This window comes from Physella acuta, unplaced genomic scaffold (genome assembly GCF_028476545.2).
Source record: "Physella acuta isolate Inbredline_101_S28 unplaced genomic scaffold, ASM2847654v3 ptg000977l, whole genome shotgun sequence".
Classification (NCBI taxonomy): Eukaryota; Metazoa; Mollusca; class Gastropoda; family Physidae; genus Physella; species Physella acuta.
The window spans coordinates 57,011-83,092 of record NW_026732494.1 but is presented as its reverse complement, the minus strand read 5'-3'; the positions used below and the strand labels follow the sequence as shown (position 1 = coordinate 83,092).

Sequence of the window (26,082 nt, the reverse complement as noted above, 5' to 3'; positions counted from 1 at the left end):
AGGTAAAATCGGGAGAAACGTAAACAGATACCCCTATTGTTTGCGGACCGTTGAAGACGTTTTTTTTTTAGTGAGCAGGCGGGGGTGCCTGTAGTAAACAGTCAGTGACCTGATGATGGCTTGCAGAGGTGGGGGGGAAGAGAGAGAGCGGATGGGGGCATGCCCCTTCCCGGGAAAAAAAATGCAAATTTTCGATTTGCACCCCCCCCCTCAAACTTTCAAAATTTGCACCCCCCTCCTCAAACTTTCGATTTGCACCCCGCTCAAGTTTTCGATTTGCACCCCGCTCAAGTTTTCGATTTGCACCCCCCCCCCCTCAAACTTTCGATTTGCACCCCCTCAAGTTTTTCTCTATATATTTTGCTATTTTTTGCCTTGGTGTCACCCCCCCCCCCCCCCCCTAAATGGACCTTCTCTTGTGAGAACGCGGTCTTAATCTGTAATGTAATACGCGGACGCTCTATAAACACGCACCTTCTCTTGAATTGCTACGGTCAGAGATCCAGTAACGTAGTACCCGAACTGATTTTTTTAGGGTCTGGCATCCCATAGATTTAAATGTACAGTTTAATATCCTTCACCTCACCCCCACCAACTGTCACCCCCCCCCCCCCCCCCCCCAGTGTTCCACCTTACTGAGCGTCCGTGATTACATTTGAGAGTCATTTCATTTGGATATATATAGCCGTAAACAGTGTTTTTCACGATTCGAGCTTATTCCGAAATCTATCAATGTTTTGCTATTTTCCCCGGCATCCACACACTTTGAATGCCACTGTTAACACTCGATAAATTGAGAAAATATCGATACTATCACCCGCCACTGTGGACCGATTTAACGTTGCTTCAAAGTGATTTCACAATTTTTCTTTACACCATGGCTACAAGAGACAGAGATAGATTTCGCAAGTATGAATCAGGTGCATCAAAAGCGAGGAAACGCAATTTAAGAGAAGAATTTGATAAAACACAAGCAGGCGCGTTGGACAAGTACATACACTATCCAAAGAAAGTTATTAAACAACAAAAACATTTCTCCAAACTGAAGTTGATCAAGAACTATTTGAGATCAACGATGTCCCAAGACAGACTCTGCGGTCTGTCAATTCTGTCAATAGAAAAAGACATAGCCTCCAGTTTGGACTATGATGATATAATCATGGAATTTTCCTCACGAAAGGCAAGAAAAGTAGATCTTCGTTTGTGAACGTACTGGTAAGATTTTCATAAACATTAATGTAAAAAAATCAGGTTTGAAGCTGACGTTCATCGTCTCTTTAATGCGTGTATCAAACGTATATCTGTTTTATTTTTTACTTTTCAAACAAAAAGCCTTAACAGAAACAAGCAACGTTTCAAAAGCACTTCTAAGTAAACAAATTATTTGTTAATCAGTGTCTTAATGTTAAAACTAATATACGACATTGATAAACAGCTTAAAAATACCACATATATCGTTGTAAATATTAATTCGCGTTGAGAAGAAAAAAAAAACGCCTCACTGTACATGTTTTATTTAATTATACACCAATGAAAATAATATAAGGCCCCGCGCGGATGGTTGGCCATAGGCCCCGCGTACCCCTAGCGCCGGCTCTGGTTTTAAGAGATGCAAATCGAAAGTTGGGGGGGGGGGGGGGGGGGGGGGGGGGGGTGAAAGTCGAAAATTTAAAGTTTGTCCCCGGGAAGGGTCGCTATGCCTCTGGGGGGTGACACCATTAAGCAGAGTTTCTTCCAGGCATCTCTTCGAGGGGTCGAAGCCCCCCCGAAAAAATTTTACCGCCCCCCAGAACGAAATGAAATTTATATAATTAATATAGAAAATATATACTTTTATCAGTGTCCGCCCCCCCCCCCCCGAAGAAAGTTTACCGCCCCCCCCCCCCCCGAAGATTTCAAGTGCCCCCCCCCCCCCCCGGAGAAAAAAGTCTGGAAGAAACACTGCCATTAAGTGCCGCACCGGGTGACACGCGACCTCGCTAAGCCACTGATTTATTGTCTAACGATGGATTATGGATATACTTTACAATGAAATAGGTTAAATTACTAAATTAGGAAATGGTTTAAATAATAAATTAAAAATTTAGTGAGACATTCTACTAATATAAAGGCTTATATATATAGGCCCACATTCTGTTTATGTATATACATACATGAAATGAATCTTTAAAGGTATGATAACTCTTTCATCGAATATAACATTTGTGGATTTTTATTTGTTATCTACCGTGACTTGCCAGAGACTAAACTTAACTGGGCACAACACCAATGAACAACTCTCACGTGACGTTACAATATCAAAATGGCGATCCTACGTTACGAACGGTTGTTTACATTTACGATACTTGTTTTTAAATGTTTTATATTTATTCCTGATATTTGCTACGGAGCAATAAGTGAAGTACACAGTTTCCAAAGTAGTTTATTAAATGAGAGAAGCAGATCTGAAGTACTTTTTCCAAGCATTTTACGGAAAAAACGAAGTCCTGATGAAGGATTTAGGACCGAATCTGAGAAAAAAGACAGTAGCTGCCTTCTGCAACAAGTTAATTTTAGGGATACGATTAACAGTCTGAAGAATGGTGTACGTCTTGAAGAAACGGTATGTATCCGAGAAATATACACTTTTAATATTGAATTGCATATCTAGATATATGTGCCCATAATTAATAGCTACTGTTAAGTGACTTAAGTCAAAGTCACTGCCTAAGTCAAACTTACTAAACTAAGATAAAAGACTAACCAACTAGTAAAGACTCTTTAGTAAAGTGTATTAAATTAAGTCAGATTCTGCTTTCTTTTTATTTTAATCCTTTAATTAGAAGTTCATTTTATCAATTTATTCATGGTGGGCTAATGTCCTAACCTAAAATATTATGATGAAACTATTTTAGGGCTATCCAATGTCAGTAATCCATCATTTTAGATAAGTAAAATCTGCCGAAGCTAGTTTGGGAGACAACTTAAACTCAGACCTATTGTGCGCTATTAGTTTTTGTCTGGGTTGTATCTTAGTTTCTCTTTGTTATATCTCATAAACTTATCAACATATAGCTGTTTCATTTTTTTCACTGTAAAAAATGTCATCCTTTGGTTCAGTAGGCCTATAACATAGTTAATTAATCACAATGGAGAATATAATTCTATATGCAAGGCTTGACACAGACCCTAATTTTTCTGTTTGGTTTAACTTCAACTGGGTTGCTCTAACTTTGACCAGCGTCTTGTTCTAGCTTCGACCATAAGCCTATATAAATTATTGTTTTATTCACTAGGCAAAAGGCGTAACATTGTAAAAAGATGAGGGCATTACAATAAAACATGTGCAGACCTATATTAATTAATGTAGAAATGATATTAAGTAGGCTGGTAGAAAATAGCGCTGAAATAATGATAAATATATCAGCTTAGATTGTTGGGACTTTCAATAATTATGTTATCTTGCATTGTTTTCATCTAATGAAAAAAGAATGCCTCTGCTGATTAAACTTAACTACTAAATTAAGCTACAATAATACATGAAAAATTAATGCTTTATGGTGAAGTTTTTCAGTCTGTTAAAGTTAGAACTATGCCAATTTTAAGCAGTTTTAACTTCCACTGATTTTTTTTTACATTTTTATCAAAATGAAAAAATAAAAACACACACATTTAGTACAACCTATTTTATAAACACCAATATAGCTTTTTAAAATGTTAGTTTTATTTACTAATTTTATTTTGTGCATTATGATTATGAATATGTCACTCCTAAGGCTGCAAAAACTAAAACTCATGATTTTCACTTAATAAAATTCACTGATGAGTTGTGCCTTACATTTGCCGATCAAAAAGAGCAAAAATTATTATAGAGATTACCTTAAAAAAGAAAATTCCCCACAGTTCAAATGGGTAACTAAACTAATAATATAATTTATTTTGGCCAATGGCAATTTTTTTTTTTTTACCATACTAAGAAATCGGTCGAAGTAAGAACCCAATCGAAGCAATAGCAGGTAGTCTGCTGTAATTTGAAAGAAAAGTGACTCTTTAAGATCTGGTTATTAAATAAAACAAGCACCAATGGGCTTAATAATAAGTAGTTTTAAATCCTCAGGAGTCTTAACACATTTAACCAAGTTAACATGCTAAAAAGTAGTCTTTACTTTTAACTTAGTCTTTAGAAAGTTTAGTCTTGCCTAAATTGAACCTGATGTGGTTTGAGTTGATTCATTTTGGTCCTGGCAAAAGATTTACTTCTCTGCTTTTATCTTGTAAAATATGAATTAATCAATTAATTGGTTTCACATTTTCACTATCAAAATGTTTATCTGTAATAGTAATTAACCAAATTCTATGCTGAACCAGAGGCGTAGGGGGGGGGGGGGGGGGGGGGACGACGACGACACATGTCCCGGACGCCGACCATAGGGGGCGCCAAAATGGATTGGAAAAATAAATTGAAAGGTTGAGGGGGGTGCAAATCAAAAGTTTGAGATGGGGGGAGGGGGTGCAAATCGAAAGTTTGTCCCCGGGCGCCGGGAAGGGTCGCTACGCCTCTGTGTTGAACACAGAACAGTGACCAACATTTTTGATGTTTCGTTCAACTCAAACTAAGACCAAAATCTTGTTCTAATTTTATTATAATACGGTTTTATAATTAAAATGTGTAGCCGTATAATTGCATAGAAATGCTTCTTTTAATTTATATAAAACAATTATATAATATTAAATATTAAAACTTATTAAAAGGAATATTAGGTATTTTACAAAAATTAGAAAAAACACACACAAACTCACATACATTACACACACATCACATGCACACATTATATATGTATGTATGTATAATTATAGATCTGCAAGGTAAAGTTTTCAAAAGGAGAAAAAAAACTTGTTAATTAAAGCCACATCTGTTGGCAAGGGAGTGAACCATAAAAGCTGGGCAATCACTGATTAGTATTGGCTAATAAATTTAGGATAAGCATCGCCATTGAACCCCAGCATGTGGGTAGGGATTTTAAAAAAATATTACAGTTACTTGCTGTGTGTGCAGTTGTTTATGTGAGAATTGGTTAGCGTGTATGAGTTATTACATGTATATTTATATACAGTTATACAGTTTAGTTGAACCAGAACAAAAGGCTGTTACTACTAGTACATTTCTACAGTCAATGTCTTTTTAAAACTCTGGCCCCAGTGAACATAAACAAGATAAAAATGTTTCAACAAATGTATTTGTATTTACTGATAAATTCCACACAAAAACGCTGAAGATATTGACTCACTTCAAAGGATTAAAGAAATCAATTCTTGTTTATTTTTAAAATATGGATTTGTTTTCCTAAATTAACATGATAATTAAGAACAGCTTCAAAACTCATTTCAAAACAACCTTTCAAATAAAATTATTTAATAAAAAAAATTATTAACTCAAGCTTAGGAAGTGATTTTTTAAATTTTTTTATTTCCTTGTTAAAAGGTGGTGTTTTAGATAAGCATTTTGAAATTTTAAATTAATATTGTTCGCCTTCTTTGTCATTGGAAAAAAAAAGCACTTAAGAAAATCTGATAAATATGAGTGAGTTTAAAGATTGACCAGAGGGTTATATTTACTGTAAGCTGGAATAGTGGTTGTCTGCTTACAGCTGAACTAGAGCACTAAAGCCAGCTGACAACCATTGGATAATGGGAGGGTGGGGAAATTAGTGGGAGACATGGAGGGGTGGGGGGATCTTTAAACATGCAGTTTTAGGTTGATGGGTGGGGCATGGTATGTCATACATAAATTATGCATGTTTTGAATGTCAAACAGTAAAGTATGAGATGGGTGTATTTATATTTCTTTATTTCTTGATGAGCACATAGCTATTGTAGGAAAAATTTGTACAAATTGAAATAAACCTACATATCAAACTTTCTCAAGACTAAAAAATGACAGGTTTAGTCTACAGGACAAAAGCTTTGTCAGATATATTTAAGCCTGCTATCTCTTGATTCATTTATTATCTCACTGATTCATGGTTTAAAGTTATTAAATATAAACTTTTAATTTAATATTTTTTACAAACAGATAGTTATCCAAGTTATTAGTAGGTCATTTACTGAATGCTACAAATATTGTTACAATATGTAACATGTTGAATATCATGATGAAGTTTCTTGAGTTTTTTTTTCTTCTTATCTAAGCTATGTCACCTGCAGATTTAAAACATGTAATAGCCTTCATTTTTTTGCCAGATTACTAGCCAGTTTTTTCTCTTTGATTTCAGCATGTATTTGTGAATGAAACCAAGTTTAACTTGGCCTTAGCTTGGGCCTCTGGAGATAATCTAGGGGTGAGTATTTACTTCTAGGCTACTCTAGATGTATTGTTTCATATACTATTTAATGTAAAATTTGTTATGGGGGATAATTTAGGGGTCATCCATAAATGACTTCACGCTTTTTTTGACGATTTTTACCTCCCCCCTCCCCTCCGTCACACGTCGTCACAAAAAGTCAGACCCCCCCCCTAAAATGACGTCACACCTCAACCTACAACCCCCCTCAAAATTGCAGTTGAATTTTTTTTAAACATGGATATTTTTCCAAAATCTTGTCTAAACTATTACAATTTATTAAAACAGTCATCTAAAACGCGAAATAACGTCTAAAATTCGTTTTCTAACATTGCTTTTTTATAATGCAAAAATTTGACGTCGCAACATCTGAACCCCCCCCCCCCCCCTCCCCCTCATCACACATCGTCACAAAATTACGGAGTGTGACGTCATTTATGGATGACCCCTTAGGGATGTGTTTTAATTCTAATGTTGATGTATTGTTTCAAATACCTAAAATAAAAATTGTTATGGGGGATAATTTAGGGGTTAGTTTGAGTTCTAATGTTGATGTATTGTTTCAATACATAAAATAAAAAAATGTTATAGGGGATAATTTAAGGGTAAGTTTTAGTTCTAATGTTAATGTATTGTTTCAAAATCTAAAATAAAGAATGTTATAGGGGATACTTTAGAGGTTAGTTTGAGTTCTAATGTTGATGTATTGTTTCAAAATCTAAAATAAAGAATGTTATAGGGGATACTTTAGAGGTTAGTTTGAGTTCTAATGTTGATGTATTGTTTCAAAATCTAAAACAAAAAATGTTATAGGGGATACTTTAGAGGTTAGTTTGAGTTCTAATGTTGATGTATTGTTTCAAAATCTAAAACAAAAAATGTTATAGGGGATACTTTAGAGGTTAGTTTGAGTTCTAATGTTGATGTATTGTTTCAAAATCTAAAACAAAAAATGTTATAGGGGATACTTTAGGGGTGACTTTTAGTGAATTTATTGGCTCTACTGTTGCTACAATGTTTCAAACCGATAGTTCCCGGCTGTAACAACTGTTGATAAACATCTGGACCTTGACCTACCCAGTGCTTGATAGTGTGTAAGGGAGATCAATAGTGGTGAATTCAAGTTGATTCTCTCCCCTTGTAATATCCCCGTACCCTTAGACTGTGCAGTCTTTTGTTATGTTTCTTATCTGATTACCTATGCCCACGCTATCAGGTTATACCCCGTCTTCCCCCACGTAATGCATGACTTCCTACACCTGCTGTGTTTAAAGTTGATTTTAATTCCGTCATGTGACTTTTACCCCCCCCCCCCCGCCACTTAAGGCACGTGACACCACTGTCTTGTCACGTGATTCGAATAATTGACATTCCTGTTTGGTCTAAATTTACAAATCTGGGAAGTTTATTCTGTTGTACTAGGGGAAAGAAAATAGTTCCCCATAGTTTTCCCCTAGTGTTGGTTAATGTTATAGTCAGGATGTCTTGATGGTAGTGGGGTGCTGGTTGGCAGAGTTTCTTCCCCCCGAAAAAATTCTACCCCCACCCCCCCCACCCCCCGAACGAAATTAAATTTATATAATTTATATAGAAAATATATACTTTTAACAGTGTCCGCCCCCCCCCCCCCCCCGAAGAAAGTCTACCGCCCCCCCCCCCCCCCCGAAAATTTCAAGTGCCCCCCCCCTCCCCATTCCCGGAGAAAAAAGGCTGGAAGAAACACTGCTGGTTGGTTGGGCTGTAGCCAGTGTAATAGCAACTTTTTTTTTTTAATTTACAGCGACAGCGTGCTGTTGTTACCTATAATTTAAATGTCATAAAAATACGATTTTAAGTCCTTTATAGCGCCTTTGTATGGACCCCTCCGTAACTAGATCCTGCGTACTACGTCAATGCACAATTTTGCTCTGTTAAGATTTCCAAGATTTAATCTGTGATTTTCTGCGTGTTGCGTAAATCGCATAGGCCTAGGCTGTTTTAAAACAGGATCCCCCCCTATCATTCCGTGTTGTTGTACGAAAATATATGGTCTTGGTACAGTTCTAGATCTAAATCTAGAGTACATTTTTTTATTCTCTAGGCATACAAGTCAGCTCTTTATTTAAAAACTGACGTCATTATCTGGCGTTTGATACGGTAGTTGTGTCCCTTGGCAAAGTATAAACTTCTTACTGTGTGTAAGGGCTGTGACGAAAACGATTGTCACACATTGTTTACTGTTTACATCAAGTCAAACCCATCACGTCGCTCAGTCACGTGAGGTCAACATTTGAACTTTGTTTATTAATAAACCAAGTTTAAACCTAAACAAAAATGGGTGGAGGAGATTTTGGGCAAGGCTAGGTACTAGGTAGTGTCTTATATAGGCCCTATCATATGTAAGTGTTACGGGTCATTTGAGGTCAGGTTAGAATAGGATAGAATAATCTAGAACTAGGGGAGAGTGCGTGTGTGAGTTGAGTTCACACTACTGTGTAGTAGCCCCGGTGTGTCATGTCTTGTAACCCCAAGGTCGAATGCGGGTATTAAATGGCGAGTGAACGATTGTAGGGGGGGGGGGGCAGTCAGCGGGTTAGTTGCTAGCGATTAGGACGAGGGCTACGCTTGAATGTAGATGAGACGGAATAAAAGTATACAAGTTAGACACGTAGCGTTGTTGTTTGTCAGAGACTAACCCGGAACGTAACAGTAAGCAGTCACTGACACTGTATCTTGTTACGCGGGGCCGAGGGGGAATCAAGTCACGTGACCCCCCCCCCCCCCCCGGGTAGGTGTACGGAGTTGTTCCATCAACCATCAACCTCCCCGCATGCTTGAATGTTTGCTGGTGATGTTTCCTATCAGACCACGCTGCAGTGTTACAGCAGTGATAGCTAAACTATAAGTCACGTGACATTGTTACCTCACCCACGTGATGCAGCACGAGTTTCGTCAGCTGGATACTAGAGACATAACGCATGCCCAGCGGGGTAGTTTCACAGTTCTGCACAGCACACCCCCCCCCCCCCCCACACACACGCACTTAACATATTGCACTATTTATTGAACCTCCCACCCTTTTAGCCACATCTGTCTTTACTTTCACGTGTACACTGAAGATTAAACCCACGCATGTTTGTTATGATGACCATCCATAGGCATAATGGCATCCAACCCTTTAGCCTGTACTGGACACTTCCTCACAAAAGCCAGCGCCCCCCCCCCCCCCCCCCCCATCAGCTAGAGGCTGGTGAAAGAAAAATATTTGTATATTTTTAGACCCCTCACCTAGTTATGGGGCTTTAAGTCATTAATGCTGACCTTTCCCTCAGCTGATTAAATTGTCTGTAGACAAAAACACGTTTTGGCGAAACTGTGTTCAATGGTTATCTAATCAAATATTTTAACTCCATTGGGGGCAAAACAAAGCTCACTGAGTTCATGTAAAACACATTTGAACAAAAACTAAATAGAAATGGACCTGTTGAATCCAATGAGGAAAGAGTGAGATCTATGAAAATTAGAATAGGCTACAAGTTTTTTGTGTGATTTGTTTTTAGATCTATGAAAATGAGAATAGGCTACAAGTTTTTTATGTGATTTGTTTGTAGATCTATGAAAATAAGAACAAGCTACAAGTTTTTTGTTTGATTTGTCTGTAGCTACAAGTTTTTTATTATTCTGTAGATCCTCCTGGTCCTGACCACAGATTCAAAAGGCTTCACACATGAATCCACTCTATGGAGGAGGTCAGTTGCTTGTCTACCTACTTAGTCTATTGTCAGTAGTTTCTTTCACAGGTTTACATATTCTGACAAGAGATCACACAGCCCACCACAGGACCACACAGCCCACTACACGACCACACATCCCACTTCATGACCACACAGCCCACCACATGACCACACAGCCCACCACATGACCACACAGCCCACCACAGGACCACACAGCCCACCACAGGACCACACAGCCCACCACACAGCCCACCACATGACCACAGAATCACTGACTATGGTACCACTGACCAGCCCTATTAGACCTCTGTAATTGAATGTCATGTATCCACCCCCAGCACTGACCATGGCAGAAGCTGGAAGAACTGGTCCCATGCCGTGGATAACAATGTGTTTCGCATGAATGACGGCTTGCAGAGAAATCCTCTCAATCCAAGCAAGGTTAGAATCCTACATTAAATTCTTTCAACATCCTCAATGTTCTCCATTACCACCAAGTTATAATGTTTGCTGTATTTTTTTCTTCAGGTGTACCTGGTGAGCTACGAGCCATTCCTCTATGTGACAGAGAATGGTGGGGAAACATGGAAGAAATCTGAACTGGAGAAGCCGCTGGACGGCAGCCCCTTCGAGGTGGTGGTGGATGAGCAACTGGAGTTCCATCCTGAGATGGAGGATTATGTTGCTGTCATTACAAACTCAAGACAAGTACGTATGTGTTGTCTGTTTGCTAGTATGTGTGTGGGATCGTGTTATTTCCAGCAGAAAACTATTGGTGTATGTATTGTCTGATCTTGTTTTAGATTGAAGCTTTGACTGACTAGCTTCTGAATGAAGAACATAATCTTTCCAGATAATTTAGCTTAGACCTTGTTGACAGTGATGATCCATGTTCAATTTTGTCCACTTTTCTAGTATTTGCATGTCACAATGTCAAATTTTAGCCTTACTTTTCTTGTATCTGTATGTCACAATGTCAAATTTAGCCTTACTTTTCTTGTAGCTGTATGTCACATACAACAACTTCAAGACAAAGGCTGAGTCCATACAACAGAGTGTGCATGCTGTCAAGTGGTAAGATTTCATTGTTTAGTTATCTTATGTAGTGGTAAGATTTCATTGTTTAGTTATCTTACCTCATGTAGTGGTAAGATTTCATTGTTTAGTTATCTTATGTAGTGGTAAGATTTCATTGTTTAGTTATCTCATGTAGTGGTAAGATTTCATTGTTTAGTTATCTAGACTCATGTAGTGGTAAGATTTCATTGTTTAGTTACCTCATGTAGTGGTAAGATTTCATTGTTTAGTTACCTCATGTAGTGGTAAGATTTCATTGTTTAGTTATCTCATGTAATGGTAAGATTTCATTGTTTAGTTACCTCATGTAGTGGTAAGATTTCATTGTTTAGTTATCTCATGTAGTGGTAAGATTTCGTTGTTTAGTTATCTCATGTAGTGGTAAGATTTCATTGTTTAGTTATCTTATGTAGTGGTAAGATTTCATTGTTTAGTTATCTTATGTAGTGGTAAGATTTCATTGTTTAGTTATCTCATGTAGTGGTAAGATTTCATTGTTTAGTTATCTCATGTAGTGGTAAGATTTCATTGTTTAGTTACCTCATGTACTGGTAAGATTTCATTGTTTAGTTATCTCATGTAGTGGTAAGATTTCATTGTTTAGTTATCTTACCTCATGTAGTGGTAAGATTTCATTGTTTAGTTACCTCATGTAGTGGTAAGATTTCATTGTTTAGTTATCTTACCTCATGTAGTGGTAAGATTTCATTGTTTAGTTATCTTACCTCATGTAGTGGTAAGATTTCATTGTTTAGTTATCTTATGTAGTGGTAAGATTTCATTGTTTAGTTATCTTATGTAGTGGTAAGATTTCATTGTTTAGTTATCTCATGTAGTGGTAAGATTTCATTGTTTAGTTATCTCATGTAGTGGTAAGATTTCATTGTTTAGTTACCTCATGTACTGGTAAGATTTCATTGTTTAGTTATCTCATGTAGTGGTAAGATTTCATTGTTTAGTTATCTTACCTCATGTAGTGGTAAGATTTCATTGTTTAGTTACCTCATGTAGTGGTAAGATTTCATTGTTTAGTTACCTCATGTAGTGGTAAGATTTCATTGTTTAGTTATCTTACCTCATGTAGTGGTAAGATTTCATTGTTTAGTTATCTTACCTCATGTAGTGGTAAGATTTCATTGTTTAGTTATGTAGTGGTAAGATTTCATTGTTTAGTTATGTAGTGGTAAGATTTCATTGTTTAGTTATCTCATGTAGTGGTAAGATTTCATTGTTTAGTTATCTCATGTAGTGGTAAGATTTCATTGTTTAGTTATCTCATGTAGTGGTAAGATTTCATTGTTTAGTTATGTAGTGGTAAGATTTCATTATTTAGTTATCTTACCTCATGCAGTAGTAGATACGTAACCTTCACAAATTATTGCGTAAATTCTTCACTTTGTGTTGGGATAAAATTATATTTGGGCAATACATCACAGTTTGTTTATGTCATATCATCTTAAGCATAATATTATTTAAATAACCTGTAGCAGTTTGATGAGGATGATGTTGTGTTTACTACACCACAGCTGTTTTATGTTTGTGAATGTTTCTCTTCCAGGGGCTCAGTGAAAGCTAAAACAGAAAAATGTTTGTATGTGACCACAGGGGAGTTTGCTCACCCATTGTTCAGTAAGTTTGTGTGGCATGGCATTACACTGTACAACAGCACATAGTATAATTGTTTGAGTACATACACTGTTATTGTACACTGTACACCAGGACATTGTATAATTGTTTGAGTACATACACTGTTATTGTACACTGTACAACAGGACATTGTATAATTGTTTGACTAGATACAGCCTTGTTGCTGTTATAGTACAAGCGGGTTGGCATTACACTGTAGAACCAGGACATTGCATAACTCTTTGACTAGATATTGTATAACCATATTATTGTATATAATCCATTTAATTTTATACAGCTTTGTAGCTGTTATTGTACAAGTTGGTTGGCATTACACTGTACAACCAGAAGATTGTATAACTCTGTGAGCCTTGTAGCTCTTATTGGTTTTATTTCTGACACATACATATTTCTTGTACTTCACACCAAGAACTAAACATCAGTCTTAGAAAAGTACCTAACAATTTTTAAACCAATTTCACTTAAGCTATATTTATTTGGTATCTTTGAAGTCACGTATGTGTTGAACTAATGGACCTGTCTGTTTCAGGCATTGGGCCAGAGATCCTTGACCTACAGCGCTACGACAGCCGATCAAACACCTGGAAAACTATCCTCAAGAGGGTCGCTGTCTTTGATGTCCAGGACAAGTTTATATATGCTTCCATTTATAAGTCTGAAAACCCCAAAACTGCTGTAAGTTTATATATGCTTCCATTTATAAGTCTGAAAACCCCAAAACTGCTGTAAGTTTATATATGCTTCCATTTATAAGTCTGAAAACCCCAAAACTGCTGTAAGTTTATATATGCTTCCATTTATAAGTCTGAAAACCCCAAAACTGCTGTAAGTTTAAATATGCTTCCATTTATAAGTCTGAAAATCCCAAAACTGCTGTAAGTTTATATATGCTTCCATTTATAAGTCTGAAAATCCCAAAACTGCTGTAAGTTTATATATGCTTCCATTTATAAGTCTGAAAATCCCAAAACTGCTGTAAGTTTATATATGCTTCCATTTTCAAGTCTGAAAACCCCAAAACTGCTGAAAGTTTATATATGCTTCCATTTTCAAGTCTGAAAACCCCAAAACTGCTGTAAGTTTAAATATGCTTCCATTTTCAAGTTTGAAAACCCCAAAACTGCTGTAAGCATTATTTATGCTTCTATTTTAAAGTCTTAAAATCCTATAACTTGCTTCTGTTTAAAACCCCCGAAATATCTGACATTTGTGTATTTTTTTAGTGGGTTCATGTTTATGTGCTTGTTAAGTGGGTGATTGTTTGACAAGTTGTGTCCTGTGTGACATGTTGTGTCTTGTATGACAAGTTGTGTCTTGTATGACAAGTTGTGTCTTGTGTGACAAGTTGTGTCTTGTGTGACAAGTTGTGTCTTGTGTGACAAGTTGTGTCTTGTGTGACAAGTTGTGTCTTTTGTGACAAGTTGTGTCTTGTGTGACAAGTTGTGTCTTGTGTGACAAGTTGTGTTTGTGTGACACGTTGTGTTTGTGTGACAAGTTGTGTCTTGTGTGACAAGTTGTATGACAAATTGTGTGACAAGTTGTGTCTTGTGTGACAAGTTGTGTCTTGTGTGACAAGTTGTGTCTTTTGTGACAAGTTGTGTCTTGTGTGACAAGTTGTGTCTTGTGTGACAAGTTGTGTTTGTGTGACAAGTTGTGTCTTGTGTGACACGTTGTGTTTGTGTGACAAGTTGTGTCTTGTGTGACAAGTTGTATGACAAATTGTGTGACAAGTTGTGTCTTGTGTGACAAGTTGTGTCTTGTGTGACACGTTGTGTCTTGTGTGACAAGTTGTGTCTTGTGTGACAAGTTGTGTTTGTGTGACAAGTTGTGTCTTGTGTGACAAGTTGTGTTTGTGTGACAAGTTGTGTCTGTGTGTGACAACTTGTGTGACAAGTTGTGTCTTGTGTGACAAGTTGTGTCTTGTGTAACAAGTTATGTGACAAGTTGTGTCTTGTGTGACAAGTTATGTGACAAGTTGTGTCTTGTGTGACAAGTTATGTGACAAGTTGTGTCTTGTGTGACAAGTTGTGTCTGTTGTGACAAGTTGTGTGATAAGTTGTGTCTTGTGTGACAAGTTGTGTCTTGTGTGACAAGTTGTGTCTTGTGTGACAAGTTATGTGACAAGTTGTGTCTTGTGTGACAAGTTGTGTCTTGTGTGACAAGTTGTGCCTTGTGTGACAAGTTGTGCCTTGTGTGACAAGTTGTGCCTTGTGTGACAAGTTGTGCCTTGTGTGACAAGTTGTGTGACAAGTTGTGTCTTGTGTGACAAGTTGTGCCTTGTGTGACAAGTTGTGCCTTGTGTGACAAGTTGTGCCTTGTGTGACAAGTTGTGTCTTGTGTGACAAGATATGTGACAAGTTGTGTCTTGTGTGACAAGTTGTGTCTTGTGTGACAAGTTATGTGACAAGTTGTGTCTTGTCTGACAAGTTGTGTCTTGTCTGACAAGTTGTGTCTTGTGTGACAAGTTATGTGACAAGTTGTGTCTTGTGTGACAAGTTGTGTCTTGTGTGACAAGTTGTGTCTTGTCTGACAAGTTGTGTCTTGTGTGACAAGTTATGTGACAAGTTATGTCTTGTGTGACAAGGTGTGTCTTGTGTGACAAGTTGTGTCTTGTGTGACAAGTTGTGTCTTGTGTGACAAGTTGTGTCTTGTGTGACAAGTTGTGTCTTGTGTGACAAGTTGTGTCTGTGTGTGACAAGTTGTGTCTGTGTGTGACAAGTTGTGCCTGTGTGTGACAAGTTGTGCCTGTGTGTGACAAGTTGTGTCTGTGTGACAAGTTGTGTCTGTGTGTGACAAGTTGTGTCTAGTGTGACAAGTTGTGTCTTGTGTGACAAGTTGTGTCTTTTGTGACAAGTTATGTCTTGTGTCTGCAGGAGGATGACAAGCTGATGATGATCTCATCTGATGGTGGCGACACCTGGGGGGAAGCTCAGCTGCCTACACTGACAGGAGACAGGGTAAGCTCAACTAGTTTAGCTCCTAGTTTTGACAGGTCACAGAGCTTAGCTCTTAGTTTTACATTGTCACAGCTGCATGTTATTCAGCCAGACTTAGAGTCTTGGCCAGTCAGAGAATTAATTCAGGAGAGACTGATATTAAAAAAACTGTTTAAGATGCTGTTTTAATTTGTTTAACAAAGCTGTTTCTAATGAATTGATGTTGTAAAATTTCTTTCAGTTTTACTCTGTGCTGGATATGTCTGAGGGTTTGATCTTTATGCATGTGGACAACCCAGGAGGTAGGGGAGGTCACTCTTATTCATCACATCTTCTTTTTTTTACATGGCTGTTTTTTAACTGCTTCAACTATGAGCAACCCACCTATTGGTAACATTTTGATAAAGATAATTTTTTTTTATTATTTATCAATCCACTTCAGCATCTTACAACTTTTTTATAGATAAAAGAAACTCTTTAAAATTCTCACCAGAAAAAAAAAATAAGTAAAAAGTTTAGCTGATAAAATAAGAAGAGTTTTTGGAAATTCAATATAAGTGACTTGCAGTTTTTGCAAGTGCACTTCATATCATTGAAGACACTATTCAATCTTTTTAATGAAATAATATTTTTTTTTCTAACAGAACCAATCAGTTTAAATTTTTTATTTTGTTTACCAGATACTGGCCACGGTACCTTGTACACGTCCTCCTCTGATGGCATTGTTTACTCAGAGTCCCTGAGGAATCATCTGTTCCCTAACTATAACTCAATCCATGACTTCTATAAGGTAAGCTCTTCCCTAACTATAACTCTAACCATGACTTACCCCCAAAACTCAATCCATGACTTACTTTAACCCTAACTCAATCCTAACATATCTCTGCCTGTTGTATGTGTGCAGGTGGAGTCAATACGTGGCGTGTACATGGCCAGTCAGATGAACGAGGTGGACAAGTCCATCCACACAGTCATCACCTTCAACAGAGGAGCAGAGTGGCTCAACGTCTCACGCCCCGATGGCGTGGAGTGTAAAAATGCTGAAAAGGTACTCACTCACAAGAGCCAGTTTTGTATTAACCTCATATAACCTGCTCATGACATATGTATTCTTCCTGTTTCACTTGTCATTGTCATATGACATGTGCTGTTTCTTCACCCTGTTATTATGACACGTATTGTTGCTATCCTCCGGTCACTTGTCTTGACACATATTGTTGCCATCCCCCCCCCCCCCTCCCCCGTCATATGTTATGACACATATTGTTGTTATCCTTAGGACGGATGCTACCTACAGATCCACAACGCCTACAGTGTACACAGAGGTGTCAACGCCCGGCCTCCAGCCAGTAGCAAAAGTGCTAATGGAATTATCTTGGTCCATGGTCAGTCATTAGTTTTTACCTTGGTCTGTTGTCCGTCATTAGTGGTCAGTTTGCTTTGTGTTGTGTAACCTCAATTTTCCTTAAATTGTCAATAGAAACTTGCCATCAATAGAATTACAGTAGCTGTGTTTTGAATATTTCACCAACTCTAAACTTTGAATATTTCACCAACTCTAAACTTTGAATATTTCACCAACTCCAGACTTTGAATATTTCACACCACCACTAAACCAGACAATTAATCAGACTTTGAATATTTCAGGTCATGTAGCCAGCAACCTACAGACCACACCACCTGATGTCTTCCTCTCCACAGATGGAGGATACCACTTTAAAAAGGTCAGTCAAATACAAGTTTTCCAAACAAATTGTTTTCACTGATGTTTTTAAAATTACAGTTACAAATTCTCTGTTGAAATGCAAGTTTTTGTTTCTTAGACCCACCTTTTTTTTGCTCACAATCACCAAGCTCCATTGTTTCCTTCCTTCCTCTTCAGAAATTTTTTGCATTGTTCACAAATCTTGTAGGATTAGAAAAAAAAGTAGTATTTTTGTATGGAGTAATTGCTAATGATATCTAGAGGTTTATTTGAAATTTGAATTTCATGCTAGCTACTCTAAGACTTGCCATGTCTAACACAAAGGTAATGTTTTACATAGTGTTGTAATGAAAGTTGTATCCCTTGTGCAGGTCCTGACTGGCCCCCATGCCTATGAGATTGCTGACAGTGGTGGGCTGCTGGTTGCTGTACCTATCTCTCAAGATGTGGTGGACATCATCAAGTTCAGCACTGACGAGGGCAACTGTTGGCACGTGTACAAGTTTACCAATGACTCCATCAAGTAAGTTTGACTCACCTGTACAAGTTTACCAATGACTCCATCAAGTAAGTCTGACTCACCTGTACACCTGTACATGTGACACATGTGTACAAGTTTACAAATGACTCCATCAAGTAAGTCTGACTCACCTGTACATGTGTACAAGTTTACCAATGACTCCATCAAGTAAGTCTGACTCACCTGTACATGTGACACCTGTGTACAAGTTTACCAATGACTCCATCAAGTAAGTCTGACTCACCTGTACATGTGTACATGTGACACCTGTGTACAAGTTTACCAATGACCCCATCAAGTAAGTCTGACTCATCTGTACATGTGACACCTGTGTACAAGTTTACCAATGACTCCATCAAGTAAGTCTGACTCACCTGTACATGTGTACAAGTTTACCAATGACTCCATCAAGTAAGTCTGACTCACCTGTACATGTGACACCTGTGTACAAGTTTACCAATGACTCCATCAAGTAAGTCTGACTCACCTGTACATGTGACTGTCTTATGTTTTTACCTGCAAGTTTACTGGGCTCCTGACTGAGCCAGGTGGCAAGTCTATGACTGTCTCATGTTTTTACCTGCAGGTTCACTGAGCCAGGTGGCAAGTCTATGACTGTCTCATGTTTTTACCTGTAGGTTCACTGGGCCAGGTGGCAAGTCTATGACTGTCTCATGTTTTTACCTGCAGGTTTACTGGGCTCCTGACTGAGTCAGGTGGCAAGTCTATGACTGTCTCATGTTTTTACCTGCAGGTTTACTGGGCTCCTGACTGAGCCAGGTGGCAAGTCTATGACTGTCTCATGTTTTTACCTGCAGGTTTACTGGGCTCCTGACTGAGCCAGGTGGCAAGTCTATGACTGTCTCATGTTTTTACCTGCAGGTTTACTGGGCTCCTGACTGAGCCAGGTGGCAAGTCTATGACAGTGGGCATCTGGGGCTACACCAGTGACACCAAGAAGTGGACCGTCAACGTCATTGACTTTAACAATGTGGTCAAGGATGAATGTAAGTGTTCACTTATTTGCTAAACACTTGCCCCCCTCCAGGCTCCAGCTAATCTTTGCTTGTAAATACATCTGGGTATGTCCAGTCCAAGATGTGCACTTTAGTTTTATGGGTTTCCTCCATTCAGTATTGAATGTTTTATTGGTGTGACCAATATGATATTTTGTCTTCTGCATATTCAGTCCAATATTTACACCATTGTCTTCTGCATATCCAGTCCAATATTTATACCATTGTTTTCTGTGTCCAGTCCAACATTTACACCATTGTTTTCTGCGTCCAGTCCAATATTTATACCATTGTTTTCTGTATGTCCAGTCCAATATTTACACCATTATTGTCTGTGTCCAGTCCATCATTTACACCATTGTTTTCTGCGTCCAGTCCAACATTTACACCATTGTTTTCTGCATCCAGTCCAATATTTACACCATTGTTTTCTGCATCCAGTCCAACATTTACACCATTGTTTTCTGCATCCAGTCCAATATTTACACCATTGACTTCTGTGTCCAGTCCAATATTTACACCATTGACTTCTGTGTCCAGTCCAACATTTACACCATTGTTTTCTGCATCCAGTCCAATATTTACACCATCATCTTCTGTGTCCAGTCCAACATTTACACCATTGTTTTCTGCATCCAGTCCAATATTTACACCATTGTTTTCTGCATCCAGTCCAACATTTACACCATTTGTTTGTGTGATCAGGTAAAGAAGACGACTATGAGCAGTGGGTGCCACACTCTGGTCTGAAGACACAGAAGGGCCATGAGGGATGTTTACTTGGTCAAAAGGAAACTTACAGGAAGTTGAAGGCAGACTCATGGTAAACAAATTTAGGCTTTTGACATGTAAATTTTATCATTTTTTTACGGTAATATTCTTCTTCTGTTTGAGGAAAATTGTCCACCTATATTTTTCCAGCCACCAAATTTTTTTTAGAAATAGTTCAGTCAATCCATTCTCTATTTTATTTTGCCAATAATTAAAAAGAAAAGGGTAATTTATTTGATGGACTCGACCAATTTTATGTATGAAACAAATGTGCTCAAATATTCTATTTTGATGCATGTCTCAATGATGAAAAGCCCCTGACTTGCTTCTCAATGCCACACTGTAGACACCTTTTACTTAGATTGATATCAAGACACTAAACTAGCCTGTCGCTACTTTTTTTTACCATCGTCATGGTAATGATGGATTCCGTTTTTTTAACAATGTTTCATGGTCAGTTCAGAAATATATACTTAAAATCGTTATTTTTGCGCATTATTCAACAATACCGGTCTAGTTTTAACAATGGACGAATAGTGTTTGATGCCATTTGTACTTTTTTTTTATCTAATCGCTGAGATATCGAGCAGAACATAATAAAAGTAAACAAAACGTGAATTGCTTCATTTAATATTGTTATAAACATACTGAAAATATATTCTAAACTATAGAAAATTATAACTTGCTTTATACTAAACAAATGTCATTGATGTTTTAAAAATCGTGCAGGGTAAAAACAAAACCAATAAAAAATAATTTGATCGAGACAACAGCTAACTAAGCCGGCACAATTTGCCAGCCGTGTATTTGAAGGGGGATAAATCTAGCAGACAACACACATTTCTGCTGAACGGCAGTGAACGGTCAATCGCGTCACAACACCACTTCTTAAAAAACTAACCCACCGTGTCACTGAAAATCAGTCATATCATCGTAGCCATTTAAAAGCAAAAGCTTTTTCTAGGCTACTGATTAAATTTGATAAATAAAATAGGTATCAAATTAAAGATAAATAAATGTAGTTTTTAATTGTTTAAAACAATAATGAAGTTTAAAACCTTAGGCGACGTCGTACACTAAACATCTCCACTGTTTTAGGTGCAGAAATGGCTATGCCCGCCCTGCTGCATATAGTAATGAGAGATGTACCTGCATTGAAGATGATTATGAGTGGTAAGTATCTTGGACATCATTTTTTGTTGATCTTATTTTTAGATGTTTTTTTTATGAATGAATGACCAGCACTATGTTGCATGTGCTAGTTAATTTTGTTTACAGTTACTAAATCCTGTCCTGTTTGTCCTATCCCTATAGACAATGTCCTACTTGTCCTACCCCCATTGATAATGTCCTACATGTCCTATCCCCAGTGACTTTGGCTTCTATCGTCCTGATGGTTCCACCAAGTGCATCAGACAACCAGAGATCAAGGCTGAGGAGATTGATGTCTGTAAAAACCAGCACCTAGAGAGGCTCGTTAGTGTTGGGTGAGATAATTAGTTAATTAGAGAGGCTCGTTAGTGTTGGGTGAGATAATTAGTTAATTAGAGAGGCTCGTTAGTGTTGGTTGAGATAATTAGTTAATTTAGAGAGGCTTGTTAGTGTTGGGTGAGATAATTGGTTCATTAAGTTTTTATATTACCTGCAAGACTTTCTAATCACCTGTACTGTAGAAAAATATTTCCTATATGTCACTCTCTATATCTCCCCCTCCCCACCGCAGCTACCGTCTGATCCCTGGGGATGTCTGCAACCCTAACGGAGGATTCCAGCCCAAAGCTGAGGAGGATGACCTCAATAAGTTGTGTGGTCTGGGTGACAAGAGCGTCATTATGAGTGACATCGCAGCCCCTAAGACAGTAAGTCTTCATCATTCTCCCCATTGAAATGCAACACAATAATCCCACCATCACAACACAATAATCCCACCATCACAACACAGTAATCCCACCATCACAACACAGTAATCCCACCATCACAACACAATAATCCCACCATCACAACACAATAATCCCACCATCACCTAGCAACTTCACTGTCATCAAATACATAGACCACTGCTGACTTTAAGTAGACCTGTAATGTTTGGGACCTAATGTTCAGGAGAGCAGTAGAGGTAGAGTTTCTCTGTTTCTTTGACCACAGCATATGAAGGGATAGTATTGCCATAGCCGCCTTTACTTTTCTCTAATGTGAGTCAGGTACCCATCAGAACTGGGTAGACTTAGGGAGATACTTGAGTCAGAAGATTGAAACTAGAAATGTATGCATTAGCAGTTGAGCACTCTACCACCCGTGGTCCAGTGAAGACAAGTTGTTGTAGTCAAGACAAGTTGTTGTAGTCCAGGGAAGACAAGTTGTTGTAGTCCAGTCAAGACAAGTTGTTGTAGTCCAGTCAAGACAAGTTGTTGTAGTCCAGTCAAGACAAGTTGTTGTAGTCCAGTCAAGACAAGTTGTTGTAGTCCAGTCAAGACAAGTTGTTGTAGTCCAGTCAAGACAAGTTGTTATAGTCCAGTTAAGACAAGTTGTTGTAGTCCAGTCAAGACAAGTTGTTGTAGTCCAGTCAAGACAAGTTGTTGTAGTCCAGTCAAGACAAGTTGTTGTAGTCCAGTCAAGACAAGTTGTTGTAGTCCAGTCAAGACAAGTTGTTGTAGTCCAGTCAAGACAAGTTGTTGTAGTCCAGTCGACAAGTTATTGTAATCCACCATTGTCTCTCTCCACAGTACACTGGATCCTACAAGCTGGTGATTGGCTCCATCATTGCTGTCATTGTGCTGCTTGTCGCTGTCGTTGGCGCTGTCTTTGCTTACAAGCTGGTTCTCCTGCGCAGGCAGTAAGTCTGTCCTTGTATTTGTGGGTGGAGGCAGACAGTTTATATTTTGTGTGGTGTCTGTGCTAGACAGTTTATATTTTGTGTGATGTCTGTCTGTCCTTGTGTTTGTGGGTGGAGGCAGACAGTTTATATTTTGTGTGATGTCTACTTTAATTAATTATGTGTTGTCCAGACTAAATAATTGTGTGTGTAGAGTACATTGTTGAAATGTTATGTCATGCTCGTATTAGAAAACAACTTGTGCTGTACGTGTGTAGGCTACACACGTCACTTACTTGTGCGCATTTAAATGAAGCTGTAACTCAATTATTGTTGACATGATTATGTAACTAACAAGGGGAGAGGACTGTGTTCTTAAAGACCAGCTTTTTTTTCCCCCCACAGCAAAGTTGTGTACCGCTACTCAGCTTTGAACACCACTGATGAGAGGGACAACGACTATGAAAATGCTTTGGTCAGCCACGACACACTGTACAGGGAGTCATCAGATGATGAGGTGGGTGTGGTCATGGCCTAATTAGCTGGATCTAAAGATTAACCACGCCTGGTTGCAATTAGAACTTATTTGCTGTAAGGCCTCTGATAGCTACCCTTGTAGGACCTTTTTATAACATCTGTTGTAAGACCTCTAATAAAACTACTGTAAGCCCTCTAATAACCACTACTGTAAGACCTCTAATAAAATTGCTGTAAGACCTCTAATAACCACTACTGTAAGACCTCTAATAAAATTGCTGAAAGACTTTTAATAACAAATGCTGCAAGACCTCAAATTACCACTGTAAGACCTCTAATAACCACTACTGTAAGACCTCTAATGAAACTACTGTAAGACCTCAAATAACAAATGCTGTAAGACCTCTAGTAAAACTGCTGTAAGACCTCTAATAACAACTACTGTAAGACCTCTAATTACAACTAACAACTGCTGTAAGACCTCTTAAAGCTACCCTTCTAGGGCCTTTTATAACATTTGCTGTAAGACCACTAATAACAACTGCTGCAAGACCTCTAATCACAACTGCTGTAAGACCTCTAATATCTGGCTGTAAGACCTCTAATAAAACTGCTGTAAGACCTCTAATATCTGTGTGTGTGTCCACAGGTGGAGCAAGAGAACCAATCACCACAACGTAATGGTAAAGGCCCAGTGAAAGAAAAACCTGACATTCGGTCCTTTCACGATGACTCTGATGACGTGAGTGGTCGTTTTTTTTTTGGTTCCCTTTTCAAAACTGACAATTCATGGGGCAAGTGAAGTAGAGTCCATCTGTTTCCCCTCGGCATATGAAGAGATAGTGTGTTCAGCACTACGCCCAGCTGCCTTTACTTTCCCTAATGTCTGTTAGGTACCTATCAAAGCTGGGTGGACTCAAGGACGTTCTACGTACTTGAACCCAGATTCGAACTCAAGAATTTTGGGTTAGCAGTCATAAGCTCTACCGTTCCACTACTCTTTCCCATTTGCCAACATAAAATTAACATCATTTGGTATCATCACAACAACCCTAATTTTAGTTAATAAAAGAAATAACATTTTGCTGTAAATTAAATAACCATGTTCCAGTATAATAAATTAATCACAGTCTTGAAAGATAAAATTAACCAGTCTTGCAATTATAAAATTAACCATATGATGTTTTAGAACAAAATTAATCTTAGTGTTGTATAATAAAATTAACCATATGATGTTTTTGAACAAAATTAACCTTAGTGTTGTAAAATAAAATTAACCATATGATGTTTTAGAATAAAATTAACCATATGATGTTTTAAAATAAAATTAATCATATTAATATGTTTTAGAATGAAATGAACCCAGTCTTGTATCATTAAATTTATCTGTTTTGTTTCATCTGCTGCTTTCAGGACATGCTTGGATAAAGATAAAAGCTGTTCACTTTGTCTTTCATGCTTCTGTGATTGCTGTCTGACAACACTCACCTGTTTGGTGTGTTGAGATGTTTGGTGTGTTGATGCAGCTTCAGAAAAATTAGCTGGTAACAGAGGCCAAGAGATGTGGATGTTGATGTGCTGGGTGGAAGTGTGTGTGTGAAGGTGAAAGTGTGTGTGGTGGGTGTATCATGGCTGAAAGTTGTGTGCAGGGTGTGTTATTCATGTTCAAAAAATAGATCTTTTTTTTTTTTATGTCCTTAACAACCTGCTATTTTATTTATAACTTAATCATCCAATGTTTAGATCATCCAATATTTAGATCATCCAATGTTTAGATCATCCAATGTTTAGTGTGGTTAGCTCCACAGATCATCTGGTTGTAAAAATTAGCTTTTTTTTTTGTCAACTTCTTGACATGTTGAAAACAGGTTGAGAAATGTGAAAGCAATTTCTTTCCATTCAGATGTCTGATCTCATCCAATCATTGACCACTGATGTACACACTTTGGGCTTTTTATATATTCTGTTTATGCAATCATTTTTTAAAATAATTTTTTAAATACATTCTCTTTATGGATCTTAATGCAATAGTTGCTGAGCATAATTTTGTTTGAAATCCTTGTCATAATATTAATTAATATTTCCATTAGAGGGCTTTTGGCATGTTTTTTTTTTTGGAGGAAGGGGATTAACTCTGATCAAAATATTTTCATAAATTTGTATAAGAAGTATGTTAAAACTTGGATTGGAACTTGATGTCAGTATTTATTTAACACAACGCTGGTTGTGAACATTTGATATAGAGGGAAGTTATAATAAAATTTCTATTTTGTTCAAAACAGGATAAAATACTAGATATTGTTTGATAAAATTAGCACTCAACATTTATTCCAGTCTTTGAAGTGAAAGAAAAATTATAAAAACTAATCAGCTGTTAAATTGTTTATTATGGTATGGCAGTTAAGCAGTAATGCAGCAACATATGGGGAATTGAGATTTTTTTTTTTGAAAGGACATAGGTGATTTGATGATTAACTTAATTAATGTGGACTACATTTAATTGTACCAGTATCACATGATGACCCACAGTTGTAGTGGAGTGGCCACTGCAATGTTCATTCAATATATGTTAATTTTGTCATTGATGAACCATTTTTTATAACCTTTGACCCTGCTCTAAGCCTAGAACCAGGCAACATTTTCTCTCCTGCACCCCAGCTGTTAAAATATTCCCATGTGCTGGATTGAGTAACCAAACTGTCAGGGTTGATTTGTTTTTTCAGAGATTTATTTACAATATATTTTACTACTTTAGTTTACTTTTGTGTAGGGCCAATTATTGGTAAAAATAAACTTTCATTCCATATGTTCTTATTTTGTGTCTTTATTTTTCTTTAATGAAATGTTTCTAATTTTTTGTAATTTTTTTTTTTTTTAAATATTTTCATTCAAGGTTTTAAGTGCAAGCTGATAAAAACTAAATTTGAAAGTCCCCAAAATAAATTCCTAAAATTCAATTGGTTTATTAGCTGTATTCCTTAAAAACCTTTGAATATAGATCTACCTGTTTTGATGTGGATGCACAGGTTCTTATATGTGTGCAACGGTAATGTTAATATGTCAAAGGTAATCCTAAGTCTACCCCAAG

General features: G+C 37.5%; 1 protein-coding gene across 1 annotated transcript; it reads left to right on the top strand.

The window, feature by feature from the left end:
- Positions 1–2,252: 2,252 nt before the first annotated feature.
- Positions 2,253–25,808, top strand: LOC131954166 (sortilin; the record flags this gene model as incomplete). The annotated part of the gene is given in 24 exon segments (XM_059317703.1): positions 2,253–2,602; positions 6,252–6,317; positions 9,987–10,048; positions 10,372–10,474; positions 10,562–10,741; positions 11,037–11,107; positions 12,669–12,739; positions 13,287–13,432; positions 15,631–15,714; positions 15,935–15,995; positions 16,374–16,483; positions 16,598–16,741; positions 16,973–17,078; positions 17,341–17,417; positions 17,770–17,921; positions 18,801–18,925; positions 19,640–19,757; positions 20,804–20,878; positions 21,076–21,192; positions 21,429–21,564; positions 22,429–22,538; positions 22,923–23,034; positions 23,644–23,736; positions 24,408–25,808. Coding segments are annotated over 24 exon segments (2,634 nt in total). The 3' UTR covers positions 24,423–25,808.
- Between the last annotated feature and the right edge of the window lie 274 nt (positions 25,809–26,082).